Source organism: Squalius cephalus (assembly GCF_949319135.1).
Source record: "Squalius cephalus genome assembly, chromosome: 21".
Classification (NCBI taxonomy): Eukaryota; Metazoa; Chordata; class Actinopteri; order Cypriniformes; family Leuciscidae; genus Squalius; species Squalius cephalus.
In genome coordinates this window covers 32,917,192-32,934,021 of record NC_137142.1, presented here as the reverse complement: position 1 = coordinate 32,934,021, position 16,830 = coordinate 32,917,192, and the positions used below count along the sequence as shown (strand labels likewise).

The following is a 16,830-nucleotide window of genomic DNA, read 5'->3' as shown; positions in this document are numbered from 1 at the left end:
AATTTGAAGAATTGGAAGTTGAATTGGAATTTAAATCTTTTTTTTTTTTAAATATACGTTTATCAAACCTTTTCAAATAACAAAAGGGCATTATCATTGTTAAACACAGTTACAATAAATTCAAACAGCATAAAAAGAAAAATGATTTACAAATGATAAAAATACGGTATATAAAAGTAATTTCGAGAGTTTTAAGGTACTCTTATTTTTCAGTTGCTGATTATTGGAATTTGAATCTGAGTGACAGGAAGTGGAATTTTCTAAAAGACAATTAAGAAAATCAACAAAAGCAATGCATTCTGGGAAATGAAGTGTTCTTATATCTTGAGCCACGAGGGCCACACCTGACGCGCGTGGAATGATGATCCGGCCCCAAAAGAGACGAGCAAAAACAACTACAACTGACTTATAGACACACAACCTTACATGAAATCAACTGCAAATAAAGAAGATATTAAATATCAAGATCTAATTGCAGTACAAGACTCAATATACAGCAATAGAGCTTCACTCACTACAAACCAGTTTGACTTTATTTTTGTCATAAGACTACAAAAGTTCTTATTGAGAATTAACAGGGGTTTAGATCTAGATAATGTTGATGTTTTATTGAAAATGTTTCATTTGAAGTCACCATTATGATGATCAGCATACGCTTTAGTTCAGCTCTTGACCCTTGACCTTTTATATTTGTCTTATTTGGCTGCTGTAATGGTGTGTTTATAAAACATATTTGCCACAGCAAAGAAAGGAGGAGAAAATGAGACCAGGTGATGTTCGCTGACTATTGATCGAAATAATCTGATTATCTGATCTTATCACATCTTAAAAACTGATCAAGAGTGTTGTGCCATTAATACAGTTTGCATTACCAACTCTGTGATATTACAGCATTTATTATGAGGGATTTTAGAAATATCATCCAGACATCAACAATCAGCATATGAATCTCAACAAAAAGCTTCATGCTGCAATGCATGCTGGGTGCCAGCGTAGTACAAAACTCCCAGCATGAATAAATGATGCAGCTGAACAGTCCTATTATTTTCTTTCATTCTTACTATTTGCATTTATTTTTTTATCTGAATATTCTGTCACCATTGTTGAGGTTTGTAGATTAGATGTCTAAATGTGTCTCAGTGCCTATCTTCTGTTCACCTTTTCATATAATGATGCATTACAGTGATCTTTCTATCACAGCAGGTTTATTAACAGTTCAGAAACATCTCAACCTTAAATTACATAAAAACACTAGTGATTAAATCATTTGATGACACTCCTTCAAATGTCAAGCATTCAACTCCCCCCCTTCAATCTCTTTAGGTAATAACATATAAGTGCCTTTAATAAAACACTTCTGTAATTGTTGGAAGAGAATTAACTTCAAGGATCAAGAGCTCATCTAATGGAAACACTGATCATCATAATGGTGACTTCAAAACTAAATATTTTCAATAAAACATCAACATTATCTAGATCTAAACCCCTGTTAATTCTAAATAAGAACTTTTGAAGGCGAATGACAGAAATAAAATCAAACTGGTCAGTAGTGAGTGAAGCTGGTAATGCTGTTTTTGGAGTTGTGTGATCAGATCTTGACAGATTTAATGTGTTTTATTCGCTGTTGATTTGATCTAAGGCTGTGGCTGGAAGTCAGATGTAGTTCCTGTGTTTCTGCTCGTCTCTATTTCTGTTCTCTTCTTTCCTTCAGTGATTCTGCTCTTTATTTATCTGCGTCATAAGCCGATGTTGAAACTATTGGTATTGGCACCTTCGACTATCTACTTAGGCTTACGTAAATGCAACCCAAAATGAGAAACACACTCTTCTTCTTTGTCTTGTCATAAAAATGACCTTCTAACCAGCTGCAACTTGTTCAAATCAAACAAAAAACATGCTTGTCTTCATACTCAGATCACTCCTTTCATATAAAATGGTAAAAACCTCCAGCCTACATCAACGGCTCATTATTCAAAAGTGATTCTTATAGACTACAAAAATGACATCAGATTAAATTTGAAAGTCTATGAAAGATCATTAAAAACGCATTCATCTAAAGATTACTGAAACTACTTCTTATTTTTTAAATGTATTTATTTATTTATTTATTTATTTATTTATTTTTTAATTTTATTATATATATTTTTTTATTCATTTTTTTATTTATTTATCTTATTTTTTATTTTATGTTATTTATTTATTTATTTATTTTTTATGTTTATTTTTTTTTATTTTCTTGTTTGTTGTCTAGGAGCGGGTGGCTTCAGGGTCTAGGACCCATGTAGGGGACAGGGATAGTGTAATGTTGGAAGTGTGGGGGGGAGAAACTGGAAAAAATGTGAGCACTGTTGCATATTTATAATGTACTGTTTCTCATTGTGTGCATTTTGTATTTTGGTGCTCAATAAACATATTTGAAAAAAAAAAAGAAAAGATTTCTGAAACTAGTTTTTTAGACAAATATGAATATATGGATGAAGATGCACCTCATGACGTTGCATTGTTTACTAGACTAACAAACTAACTTTCTAATGTAAATATAAATATAAAGTATATATTAAAATTGTATATATCAATATTATTTCATCATATACATTTGTATAAAGTACTATGCCTTTACCTGTCCATTACTTGGTACTTTCCTGTACCATGTTTCTGCCACATAACAAAATGTACTATGGCACTACCATGTTTTTTTGGATTACTGTGGTATTTTGGACATGTAGGCCTACAATGATGTAATTGTTTTGGTATACAGACTTAAGTGTCATGGTGTAGTCACAGTGTAAAATTGTTATTGCTATCATGGCACATTGTTGGCACCATGGTAGTGAATGCTTACCATTTTCATGTACCATGGTATTTACTATAGTATATACTATGGTAATACTATGGTATTACCATGGTACTTTTTGTAAGGGTAAAATCTACTGTGATTGGTGGTGTGCAGCGCCATGTGGTTGTTTATGGGAGTGTGTGTGTAAGTAAGTGTGTGTGAGTGTGAGTGTGTGTGTAAATGGCTCCTCCTGCCACTGAAAATCGAAATCGGAGCTCTCGGACCGAAGCTCCTGGACAGTAAAGCTTTTTCTCCGGAGCCTAGACCAAGCAGATTCTCAGTGCAATGCACTTTAGACTTTTATTTACATTTCCCGAGCTCAGCACAGTGTAAGGATACAGAGGAAAGGGCTGCAGCGGTGTGTGTTTTAACCAGAAACCCGTCAAATGAACTCCGTCAGAGCGACTAACCGCAGACCCCGGCGAGTGTCGAGGCCGCGCCCGGTACCGCCGGACAGAAACAACGCAGAAAGGGGTGAATATATCTCTAACAAACACCAACCTGGGCTTGATTCACACCAGTCCCTCTTCTTTTAGACGGCTTGTGTAGATTCCAGCAGCATTCGCGTGGCGATGTTGTATTTTGAGGTTATTTGTGTTAATGTTCATTCGTCAGGAAACACCGAGGCTTCTGATCCCCCCGCAGGCCGCGCTTTGTTTAACGGGGGTTGATTTGCTCTCCGGTCTACTATAAACCCCATTTAACGTGTACATTTTGACAATGTACATTTCAGAATGAACTAGTCGTGATTTAAAATCTGGCATGAATCTAAATGGTGGCACCGACGATTATATATTTGTGAGAAATGGCAGCGGTCAGTTGTTTAACAGCCCTGTGATGGTTAGCATCTGCTGTTAGCAGCATAACAGCTAAGTCAACAAAATAAAGCACAAACCTGAGTAAATACCACTATCACACCATTATTTATTAGATTTTAACGTAAACTCTGTAATTCGGGCATTTGCAGTGAATACACATAACATAACCAGAAGTACCATGGTAATACCATGTTTTTACCATGGTATTTTTGATGTGCCTTGAAGTACTATGTAAAAACCGTTGTACATGAATGTGTTTTTTTTCAGTACCATAATATACATCCATGCACCATGGTGTTTGGACTTGTACCATGGTAATTTCCTTTACAAAGATGAACTGTGGCAGTACCATGGTAGGCCTACAGTGTCAGTGATGGTGTGTCAAATGATAATACCATGGTACTGAAATTTGTATAATATGAATTTCCAGGGTTGTACCATGATATGTGTCCAAGAAACTTTTTAATTACCAAAGTATGTCTAAAACCAATGGCAATCTATGGGGCTTTTTGTAAGCTGGAAATTTTTGGACGTTCCATGGTATTAGCAGGGTATTCTTTGAGTTTCATGTAAATATCATGGTATTTATTAAGTGTACCACAGTATATATATATATTATACCATCAAAGCACAATGATTCCATTAGAGTACTCAATTTGTAAGGTCTATATCAAAGTTCAACACTACTGCCATGTTTTGTTTTGGGTATTTACAATGGTAATATGTTTTTGAACTAGTGTCATGGTTGTACCATGGTATTCTTTGAAGTATGTAAACTATAAGTCCCATGCACTTACAAAAAACACATGGTACTCCAAAGTACTTCCGAATGCACCATAGTAAGTGTCCAAAAACATGGCATTACTTTTTTTGCAAGGGCTTCCTGTTTAATTTTTCCTTGGTTTAATTTGTCAGCTGTGCTGGATGTTGTAAACTTGATGCCCTCATTAACTTGTTTATTGTTGTTGGGGGTTGATTGGCTTGTTGATGAGTTGTAATGACTAGTTAACAGTTTTGTTTGACCGGCATTGTTCTGGTGTTGACGGTTGGGTCGTGAACCTTTCTGATAAACAGTGTTGTGATGATCATATGCACACATGTAGTCATTGATGGGTTATTTTATGGTTTTGACAGATTAAGTGTCAGGTTGTTTGACCATCCAAATGTTTTCAAAGGTTGTCCAAACTCTGATGCACCTCTAGTCCTTTTGGTCACCCAGTCCAGCAGCTGTAATAGTTTGGTAATTTGCTATGCAAATCTAACAGCAGGACATCTTGTTTGGGATTCAGGCAATCAAACTCGAGAGCTGTTTGTACTAACCACATCTTAACTTGTAATTAGAGTGTTGTCATGGGACTAGAGCGAGACTGAAATTGAAGGATGGTTTCAGCACATAGAGCAGCTCTGGGTGTGTAAATGAATGGCTGCTGTCAGCTTATGGGAATGTTCTGTAATCAAGATTGTAAGACAGGTGTTGCATTGAACACATGCTTTAAACGGCCTCCTTCGTGCAGTTGTCAACTACATTTTTAAGATGTGAATGTACATCTGTACAATACAGAATACAATACAGAACCAGATTCTTCTTACAAAATGTGCCAACTATTTGCTATCTAATTGTTATTGTGACTTTATATAAAATTTCTAGGTAGGGTTGTCACAGTACCAAAATTTCAGTAGTCGGTCTGTATGTACCAATATCAGTAAAATTTTGTGGGTCTTGGTACCAATTTCAGGACTAGAGCAAAAACTGTTCAATGAAGTACTTAATTTTTTCTTCTTCTGTTTTGTCTTGTCCAATCATCGCAATTTCCGATTCAGTCGTGCATGTAAATACGGTTGTCAATCCAGAAGCTTTGTAGTGTACTTGGCAACATGAGAAACTAAACTGGTATTCAGATAGTGAATGGGTTAGGCTATAAGGCCATCCTTAAAAATATTCTTGTTTGCCGTAACCCGACCGACCCAGTCAATTTAGGTCCGACCCAATTATTTATTTTTTTTCCCTTTTAGTCCGACCGACTTGCCGATTGTAAACTTGCTTTAAGACCGACCGATTTTTTTTTACTCTTCAAACAACTAATACAAATGCAATAAAATGATATTAATTATATTTTATTGTGAATAAATAGGCCTACATATAGGCTACAAACGTAGGCTACGCTCTTTCTTTTAAATAAAAACCCGTGGCGTCATCTATGATTATAAGGGCTGTGTAGGCTGTAGGCCTATGCGAAATGAAAGCGAAATCGCGACACTCAGATCCACGAAAAATATGTTTTAGTAGGCTAATTCTATGAATTACACTGCGCAAACCAAAAGTAGGCTATTATACCCACCGGATGAAGAGGGATTGGCTCTCCACAGAACATAATTTATAGCCTATTCATTTTATTTTATTTTTCGTGTTCGCATTTATGAGGAAGAAACAATGTTACGGACGTGACCGCTCTGAAAGCGGCAATTAAAACTTCACAGAGATCTCAAACAGGCATTTAAAACACCAAATATTAAGAATGGTCATATCAAGCAAAATAAAATTCGATGATTGATCGAAAATTGTATCTCTCCCCCCACATGCTCACCGGCAATGCTCCGACAGTAAATTTCTCTGTAGGCTACTGTCTAATAGGCCTGTGTTGTAGCCCACAGTCATTAAAAAACGATTTAGTTTCATATTCATGTTTAAATAAAATAATATTTATTTTTTAAATTTCATGTTGATTATATGAAAAGTGAATAGCATGAATAAGATAAGATGATCCCGAAAATATCGGAAGACAAATGGAGTAGGCAGACATGATTTTAACCACTTCATTAAGTTTGTTTTTGTAGAAAGTCTGTCCTTAAACTGAATTTCGTTTTGTATTAATTGTATCTTAATTTTGATCAATGTTTCATCAACCATTTTCATGTATTTAATAAATAAGAGGTAGGCTAAATAAGGCAATATAATCAGGACACGGAGTCGCCGGCGCGTGAACTGGAGCTGGTCTCTTAAATGAACCGAAACTCAAGCGTATAAGCTACTTGCCTCACAGACCTGAGACATATATATAGGCCTATATATAAAAAAGCATGAAATGTACACTTTTAAACAAAACAATTCAAAACGAAAGAAAACAGACTGCTCTCTGCTTATGTAATGAAATGTGCATTTCTCTCTGGCGCGTTCACTAGGCTACTGCGAAGATCGCGTCAGCATCGTCAACTTCATCTTTGACACAGAAAACACTTGTTTATTAATAAACAATTGAAATGTCTCCTTGATATATTTGACATACTAATAATCATCACTTTTCCCAATTCTGACAGCTTAGGTGCGTTATTGGCAGCGCTCCCGTTGAATAGAGTTGAATCATACATGAATAGGCCTATAATATTACCGCTATAATATTATTCTTTGGTGCTCAGTTTATACAGGTTTTCTAATTGTTATTTAATATATATATATATATATAGCACGAAGTTCTGGAAAACTGTCAGTGAAGTCCCGATATGCAAATTTGACCAAAATTGTACATTTTTTTTTTACATCGACTCTCGAAAAAAAAAATATAGACCGACCGACCAACCGACCTTTTTTTTTTTTTTTTTTGCTGTTACGGCAAACCAAGATATTTTTAAGGATGGCCTAAACAGAAAGCAAGAGCACCGTTTAAAAGCACTGTCAATCTCTGAAGCGCAAGCTCACTGAATTCTGCACTCTCTCAAACTCCCATTATTAAAAAAAGCTGTCTTAATTGTACAATGAATCTCTTATTTACATTGTGTTTACACTTTGTTGGTTATAATGAAAGGATTTGTGAGTGTGTGGCGAGTGTTGATCAAAACACAGCTGATACAGGCAAGCAATGAACACAACTCGCTAAATTGCATGTTCCTGTTGCTCAAACAGTAGAGCATTGGTGCTTGCAACGCCAAGGTCATGGGTTCAATTCCCAGGGAAAGCAAGAACTGATAAGAATGTAAATGTGTACCTTGAAATGCTATGTAAGTCACTTTGGATAAAAGCGTCTGCATAAATGTAAATGTTAAGCGTTTTCTTTATTGGAGGAAAGGGAAAAACTATGCATGTTGCGTTCATATTCTAGGCTAATGTGCTATGCATTATAAAGCCATAGACAGAATTTGATCTTTTAATATTACTGTCTTGAGGCATTAAGCCATGTTAAGGGTTTTCTTTATGGGGAAATACTTGCGCGTTGCGTTCATATTCTGGGCTCAACTGCTTGCCTGTATATAGTATGGCAACAGCCTGTTTATATGTGCTTCTCATTACATATTTGTGAAGATGTTTGGCGCATGTTGTGTTTTCAAATGCACATTATAAGTGACCCAGACTCGGAGCAGATGCAGAGATGAGTTCATGTGGAGTTCATCTGTGAACGGAGCCGCTCGTAGACACTTGAAAACACTGGATCATGAGCCGCTCGTGTGTTAAAGAACACAGTCTGTGCTTCTCTCTGAAACACGCAGCGCATAGATTTCATTGACCCGCAGCTTTTTCGATTTGATAATCGCTTTGTAAAGATAAAAAATCGCTCAATAAAAAATATTGATTTCTCAATTTGAATCGATGCTCATTTTGACCAACCAATATCCCAAGAATCCCAAATAAATCACAAGAATTGATCTTTTGTTCAGTTGATGAATGAACAGATATTTGTAGTGTGCCTCCCATTTAATAAACAACTTTATTACTTAAAGCTCACTTTAAGTCTCTGATACCACAGCAAAAACTACTAGCCTAACTAATAAAGTTAAAGACACAAAGTGAACAGACACAAAGAACAAATGGATAAGATAAACCAAGCATGGATAAATGCAATAACAAAGTTACAAATAAAGTAATGTCTAACTATTCATTTTTGGGTACAGAAATGTAATAATTAAATGTAAAATAACACTGTTCACTATACATTTAATATAGATTAATCTTTGTTAAAGCTGTGTTTTGTTGTTTGATTAACGTTAATGACAGACAACAGCAGGTATTTATAGGCTGCTGTCACTTTAAGACCTCATGCACGGACCCAATATAATGATACACATCCGATTTCCTTTTCAACTCGTTCCCTTAAGACATCAGTGACTGTTTACAAGAATACGTGCAGAGATGGGTATTTTGACATAATTTATGTGAATGTGTCCACCCAAGTGCATGGGGACGTGAAAGAGGAATTAATTTCGGAGTTTGTGCGTTATCTGAAACGCGCGTCTCTCTGTGTGTGTGCGCCTCAGGTGTGTGCGGCTGCATGCAACAGTGCGTGAGTATGGGATTAAACTCTCCTTTGCCTCTTCCAGTGCTGGAATGGTTTTAAAACCTATGAATTTGTAAACTAGCAAGACAAAACGCGTACAAATGATAACCTTTCACTCTCTTGCGGTTAAACTTGCAATTGATCACATCACGTCCGTACGAATCACGGATCAACAACGATCCATTTGGCCCCTACAGTTAATTTGAACCATTAATATTATAGTGATGTACCAGCAGGATTCCTTGTGTAGTTTACAGCATTTGAGAGGGATTTTTTTTCCCTTGAGAAAATGTGCCTTGTACTTTACTATCTATATCCAAAAGAATCAATATTGAATTGAATAGAAATCAGAATTGACGAATCTCAAGGTTGTGGATTGAAATCAAATCAAATTGTGAAATTTGTGGCAATATCCAGCCCTAATAATACCACAAGCCATATTTTTTATTTAGATTTTTTTTTGCAGACCCAGTTTTCCCATTTGTCCTCCGCATTAGCAGAATCTCCTATAAAATGTGGCAACAGTTGGCATGATATAATGTAGCTCAGTCCTAATGTCCCATAATTCCCATATCTTACCACCATAATCCAAAAACACTGTGACTGAGATGATCAACAGAAGGCCTTCCCATAGCAGGTGCTTCACCTTCCAGAATACTTACTGGGAAAACTACATTTACTGTCGTGGTAATACTCCAGGATGTATGTTTTTTTTTGTCAGATGTGTTTATTGAGTTGGTGGTGTGCTGCGGTTCGCCCCGGACACATCTGTGGGGTTTGTAAATAATAGGATTGATGCTACAGGAACTCTCACAAGGCGTGTTCAGGTCATTTTATTTGGTCGGCTACACTGGGGCACTGCAAGGGAATGTTTGGAAATAAGCAGGAATGCATCTTTCTTATGTAAACTGGGTCAAACTGCAGAGCTTTAAAACAGGATGAGCCAGAATTGGACTGAGAGTTACCCGTATCTTAGGGTGTGTGTGGTGTTTAGTGACAGCAAGGTTTGCAAGTGGGAGTTTATGAGTTCTTGCTTAAATTGGGGGCATGAAGTTCGCACCAGTAACTACCAGTTAGATGTTTCTTCTGTTTCCCAGTGGTAATCGTTTGTGTTTGTACTGTTGTGCATGGCACTAGCAAGATCGTGGGGTTGGTTCCTATGGGGAATGCATGCCATGAACTGATAAAATGTATAACTTCAATGCAATGTAAGTCTCTCTGGATAAATGTAAATGTTTATCAATAATCTTAATTTCCACACAAACTTGTAATAATAATTAGTTTGCTGATGAGCTACTGCTGTAATGAACCAGTGAAGCTCACAAGCTTCATTCAGTCAAATAGCTTGAGCTGATAACATCTAAACCCCATTCTACATCTATTCATGCGTGTCCTGTAGGGGGTCATGTATGTCTTTGAAGCTTAGTGGCTGTAGTCTGAAAAGAATATTAATGAAAGGTGGGGCGATCCAGTATTGTGATTCAGACGTTACAGATTGTTTAAACGCTATTCAGTGAAGCTTAACATGCTGTCAGGCGTACTCCCAGCGTGAGACTTTCTCAAGAGAAAGGACTTTGATAGAAGCTCTTTTAGTCAGTGGGTTAAGTGGGATTTACTAGGTTTCTCTTTTTTTTTCCTTCCGTTTTTGGATGAATGGGTTTAAATGATAAAATGTTGCTTAAACGTCTAAAAGCAACATAAATATTTTGGTAAAATTCAAATTTGCGTTTGAATTGGCCAAAATCTGACTAGCTTTGTGTGAGATTTTATGTTAATGTCTAGTTACATGACCTGTGCATTATTTTTTTGCACCTTTTCAGCACTGATTATGTGAAGTTGCTAAAAGCTAGGACTACACTATGTAACTTGTGAAAAAAACCCAAAAAAACTGCATGCATTTTATTGAAGAACATTGTTTTGGTTGTGCTTTGGCTCTGCGTGACTGTGCGGATGAATATGGTTCTTATTAGAGGTCGACCGGTTTTGCCGATATATCGGTACCGATAGTTGATTGGTGGAACTATCGTTATCGGCAAAAATCCATACCGATAGTTTTTCCAGGTTGCGTCCGTTGCTGGAGCGGCTGAGAAGAGTATCAGAGCGCTGAGAAGAGACTGCTGGCATTATACTAGGGCTGCTCGATTATGGAAAAAATCATAATCACGATTATTTTGGTCAGTATTGAAATCACGATTATGTAACACGATTATTTCACATGACTTTGGGAACGTGTTGCATTTATTAAAAAGACACCTTTCAACAATTCTTAAAAAAATCGAAATTTGAACATTGATTGTACTTTTTGAACTATTAAAATATAACAGATAATACTTCAATGGGTATTTTAATAATTCCCGCAGGTCTACCACTTATAATGTGGAAAATTCCCCCGCAAACATTGATTCACTTTAGCAAGTAGATTGTATGAGTAGCCTAAATTAATCCACACAGATTATAAAATCAAATCAATCATTTTAAAACTTTCTCCAAGACGCTAACCATGTTCAGCGGTGCTGTGTCTTCTCTCTCTCTCGCCTCTCAAAATGGGTTGGACAAAGCAAGCGTCGAAACTACACTCTAGCATTTAGGAGTCGGGACATGATGGAATTGTCACTTGCACAATCGGGCCAGCATTGCATCGTAACTACAGTTGATCATTTTCACTTCTTTTTAAGTCTTATCAGTTTAAACATTGAAGCTGAGAGAGTTTATGGCTTCGGGAGGGGCGGATGTGCACGTGCACAAGACAAAATTAGAGCGTTCTTTCAAAACAGAACATGGGAAAATAATCGTTTTTACTCAATTGTACTATTTTGGTGATCGTTGGGAGCCAAAATCGAAATCGAAATTCAATTAATTGCACAGCCCTACATTATACAGAGCGAGAGCGCCCTCTAGAGGACATATAATAACTATCACTGCCACCGCGTGTTGTTTATTGTAACACGTGAGGAGAACACTACATTCCATGTTGCCATTTCATTATAAAGTAATTAATTTGTTGACTAGATGCTGCATTGACAGAGAAAGAAAAGCAGTGTGTTTGCCGTCGAGGCTGAGAGGAATCTAGCATTAGTACCTCGAGCGGTTAAAACAATGTGACAAAAACACACGCAAACCTGACCCAAATGTTTAATGTCGCAATTGTTACCATCTATTTGCATTAGTTTGTATCTAGCTGGTCACTTTCATGCATTCATTAGCTGGCGAAGTTGCATATTTAAAGCTAGTGACGTGATTGCTTTCTCAACATTCATATGTTCATGCAGACGACAGAAACGAAACGCATTCGATTCAATTATTTTTTATCACTGCAATACATATTGTTATTTTGATTAGATAATCATCAAGTGTTCTAATATAGAAGCGAATAAAGTGAGAGACTATACATTTATGCAATTTTAATGCTCTGGCCTTTGCAGATATTTAAAGATGGCCATCTTTAATAGTGGTGTCAACAATAATCGATTCGGCGATGCATCGCAATGCGGGGCATGCACGATTCAGCATCGATGCGGCAAAGTGCCATAATCGATTATGTCACTGTTTTAGGGGTGTAACGGTACGCGTATTCGTACTAAACCGTTCGGTACAAGGCACGCATTTTCAAACCGAACGGTTATTTCAAATGTAAGCGCGTCGCGAGCGCGCTCATAATGTAGACGCTGGCGCGACCACAACATCAAATGGCAAACGCAATGTAAGCGGAACGAAACTGAGCTACTCGTGACGGACTGTTTATCAGTTTGGACCAACGCAGCGCGAGCCGATCTTATACTACACAGCGCTAAGAGATCCAGTAAAGAAAGCATTTGAACTCGCCACTAAAGTAATAACATCGCTGCGAGATCTAGTGAGAAACATTCACATTTCTCCGTTATTAACGGATCAATAAGCGCTGACGTGGAAACCAGGAGGAAACATTGTGACATGAATGAACTATATCCAGGCTATAATGCTTTCAAGTAACGTTATGTCGGATTTATTTCGACATTATGAATAACATTGCTGCCCTCAAATGTTAATCTGAACTAAAATAAACATTTGTTTATAAGCACAAAAAATTACATTTAATTTTTTCCAAGGAGATGTTTTGTTTTATATGCTCCTAAGAAGAGTCAATTATAGCTCCAGAATTGCTCAAAGAAAAAAAATGTCATATGATGTTAGTTCTAATAAAAAAAGAATAATAATAAAAAAAAAAAAAATCAAGGAAATTTCTCTGGCATTTCTTTCTTTTTGCTGTATTGAAAACGTACCGAACTGTGTCACAAGTGTATCGTATTGAACCGAACCATGAATTTTGTGAAGCGTTACACCCTACACTGTTTATTTTCTGGCCTTGAGTTGGACAATAAAGTTGAAATTTAATTTCAAATGGTTCTCAAGCAGAGAGAAGAGAAACATTTCTCATTCAAAGCACTGAATGCAGTGATTTATGCTTTCTTTTTCAGGTTTGAAAATGCCATATCCAATACCCTGTACCATTCAATTTTATTTTATTTAATGACATTTATGTCAAAGATACAGGAGAGTGATAATACACACATAGCAGCCAATAAAATCTGTTGTTCAATATCTGACTGCTTGTATTGCCTCATGACTGATAAAAATTTTGCCTTGTTGTGTGCAGTAGAATTTTGATGCATCGCAATGCATCGTAGAATCGAATTGAATCGAATCGTTACCTGGTGAATCGTAATCGAATCGAATCGTGAGGGCAGTGCCAATGCACACCCCTAATCTTTAAGCATAACAGACTCTTTGGATTTATATGAAATGGTAACACTTTACAATAAGATAACGTTTTAGCATTAACTGAGGTTAATAAATGTTGTAGTATTGTCCATTGTTAGTTTGTTAATGCCAACATTTACTAATACATTTTTAATTGAGTTTTAAGTTTTATTTTATCTGTGAATGAACTAACATGAATGATCAAGGTACAGTTTTCTTCCTCAAATATTAATACATGATGTAAAAAAATGTATAATGCATATAGTTCATGAAAGCTAGCTAATACATCCTTGTTAACAAATGGGACTTGTTAACAAAGTGTTACCTATGAAATGTACCTATGTTTCTAGGTTATAGCTAAATAAACCTGTAATATTGTAATGTTTATAACTTCTCATTTTAATATATTCATATATTTATTTAATTTAGCAAATTTCAGTTCAGCACTGTTTTGCTTGGAGTGTTATGTTGTTTTATCCAGTATCCATTATAAAAATATCGGTCGATTAATCGGTTATCGGCACGTACGGTCAAACATAAATATCGGTATCGGTAAAATCCACTATCGGTCGACCTCTAGTTATAACTAAAAAGAAAGAGAGAGATTATCCTACTGCTCATAAAACATTCACTACTATATAAGATAAGAGATATAACCAGATCAGATGGAAAGGATCTGAAGCTGACTATCTGAAGACATTACTGTAGCTTTACCCTTTAATAGACCCGGTACTTCCACCTCAGCGCTACAACAACCATAATGAAATGACCCTTCACAAATCACAATAGATAATGCTTTACATTGAACTGTTAGAGAGTGACATATGGCAATTTATCTGTTCAATAAAAAAACTTACACACCCGTTGAATAATAAAAATGGCATCCGTGTGTCGCCTTTACATCATTTCAAAACCCTCAGTTCTTGCCATCTTCTTTTATTTATTTATTTATTTATTTTTTACGTGCGATTCCCCATAGGTTGGAGATTTAGCCGCTACACAAACAAACACACACACACATACACATATGTGACCCTGGATCACAAAACCAGTCACAAGTCGCGCGGGATATATTTGTGGCAATAGCCAACAATACATTGTATGGGTCAAAATTATAAATTTTTCTTTTATGCCAAAAATCATTAGGATATTAAGTAAAGATCATGTTCCATGAAAGATATATTGTAAATTTCCTACTGTAAATATATAAAACATTTATTTTTGTGAGTGAATGCAGCACAATCGCGGACATAAAATACAACTTTAAAGGAGATTTTCTCAATGTTTCGATTTTTCTGTACCCTCAGATTCCAGATATTAAAATAGTTGTATCTCGGCCAAATATTGTCCTATCCTAACAAACCATACATCAATGGAAAGCTTAATTATTCAACTTTCAGATGATGTATAAATCTCAATTTAAAAAAAAAATGTACCCATGTGACTGGTTTTGTGGTCCAGGGTCACATATATATGTGTATGCATATTTCTGCATACATATAATAATATATACACACAAATATTATATAAACAAAAACGTTCATGTTAGATGCGATTAATTGATTTAACAGCACTATTAACATTAAAAGTTACATAGTGTACCTTTAATAAATTAAAATGTTGTGGGAAATCTGAATAATTTCTTTAGCTCTTTTGCATAAAAATGCTCTTACATGTGCATTATTACATTTTGTAAAAAATATCCCATGTAGTCTCTTAATTCATTTAAGGTGTTCTTCAAATGACATGGTAATGATAAATAAATGATAAAAATGATTAGATGCTGTGTTGGCATGCTGCTAATATCAGGCGTTCAATTATATTATTCAATTATAACATTTCCACAGTTTAAAAAACAAAAATGCTGGATCACCTGAGTGTGGATAATCTTTGTTTGGAGACAACATGCTGTCTGTTGTGTTGAACTAGTTGGTGGGACACCGTGTTTGTAGTGGTTACTGGACTAGTAGCCCTGGAGAGCCCCCGGTGCAACCAGAGCAACAGCGCTGTGCGTTTGCAGGATTCTCACTCACGGATGATCCTCCGTGCAGAATGGCATTCAACTCACCTGAAGGTAAACTAGACTTACTACAGATTCTAATGCTTTATTAATATCATCCTCCCGCAACATGCCTAGAATAATAAAGAGTGTGTCGTGTTACAGCTGAGCATGTGTTTGGCGGCAGTCTTGTGGTAATATTGATGCTAATTTGAAATGTGGCGTTTGGATGACTGTGACTTTCACCACGATGCCTGTGAGACACGCTGTGTTTAAATCACTCAGATGTTAGTGGGGAATATTAGCATTGCTTTAAGTGTCCATTATATTAGTATAATGAATATTATGCTAATATATGAATGAATATTAGTATCGCTAATTAGTGTCCGTTCATGCTCTACCTGAACCTGGGCTTTCAGTGCATATTATTTGTTGTGTATTTTCACTTTTGTTTCGTAGTGTACGGATACTGCCAGGGCTCTCTTGATTGGCTCTTGGGTTGTTATGTGTCTGTCGTGTTTATTACTGTAATGCACGTACAGATTTGAGATGTCAGACTGTCTTGGTGTTATTGATGAGAATGATGCTAAATTTGAGTGAATCGCTTTGTACCTCAATCCTTAACCTTTGTCCCGACGCTCATCTCAGTGTATTGAGTTACAAATGTGGCTGTTGGATCTGTTTGCTAATAGCTGAGAGTTAAACAGCATGTTTATTGTCTAAATGCACTTAGAGCTGAAAACTGAACTTGGCAATCGACAGTGCAAATTTAGAAATGCATTATGTGGTGATGTCATGCAAATCTGTGCTAACAGACTTTGCCACTGAGGTTGTTGTAGGTTGTTATAGGTCTATCATCATGTACAAAACGTCTCTTAAATGCAGAGTCTGACTTTTGAATACTGGTATAAACCGTGCATGCATGAGGCACTTGCCACACTTTCATTGAAATAAATGTTTCTTCTTATCAGTTATGTTCATTAGGATTTTATGTTACATCTCATGTTGTGTATTGCATTAATGTAGTGTGTCTCTTACCGTGATATATTAGTTTTTACCTCAGCTTCAGGAAAAAATACTTTATGAACTTTGATTCATGAACTTCACCTGTGCTTTTGAGGTGATTGTCAGTATTATATCAGGTAAAACAGATTTTTGTGTAAGTTGGTATATAAT

The 16,830-nt window shown here is 36.1% G+C and overlaps 1 protein-coding gene across 2 annotated transcripts in view; it reads left to right on the top strand.

Annotated features, from left to right (window-relative positions):
• The first annotated feature begins 2,969 nt into the window (after positions 1-2,969).
• fbxo11a (F-box protein 11a) overlaps positions 2,970-16,830 on the top strand; it is a 39,271-nt gene continuing 25,410 nt past the window's right edge. Inside the window, exons 1-2 of one of the 2 annotated variants that reach the window (XM_079854961.1) lie at positions 2,997-3,310; positions 15,585-15,729. In XM_079854961.1, coding sequence (XP_079711087.1) covers positions 15,708-15,729 — 22 coding nt within the window. In that variant the 5' untranslated portion in view covers positions 2,997-3,310; positions 15,585-15,707. Of the gene's footprint in view, positions 3,311-15,584; positions 15,730-16,830 lie in introns of both variants that reach the window. The other variant, XM_079854960.1, reaches the window with a different exon arrangement.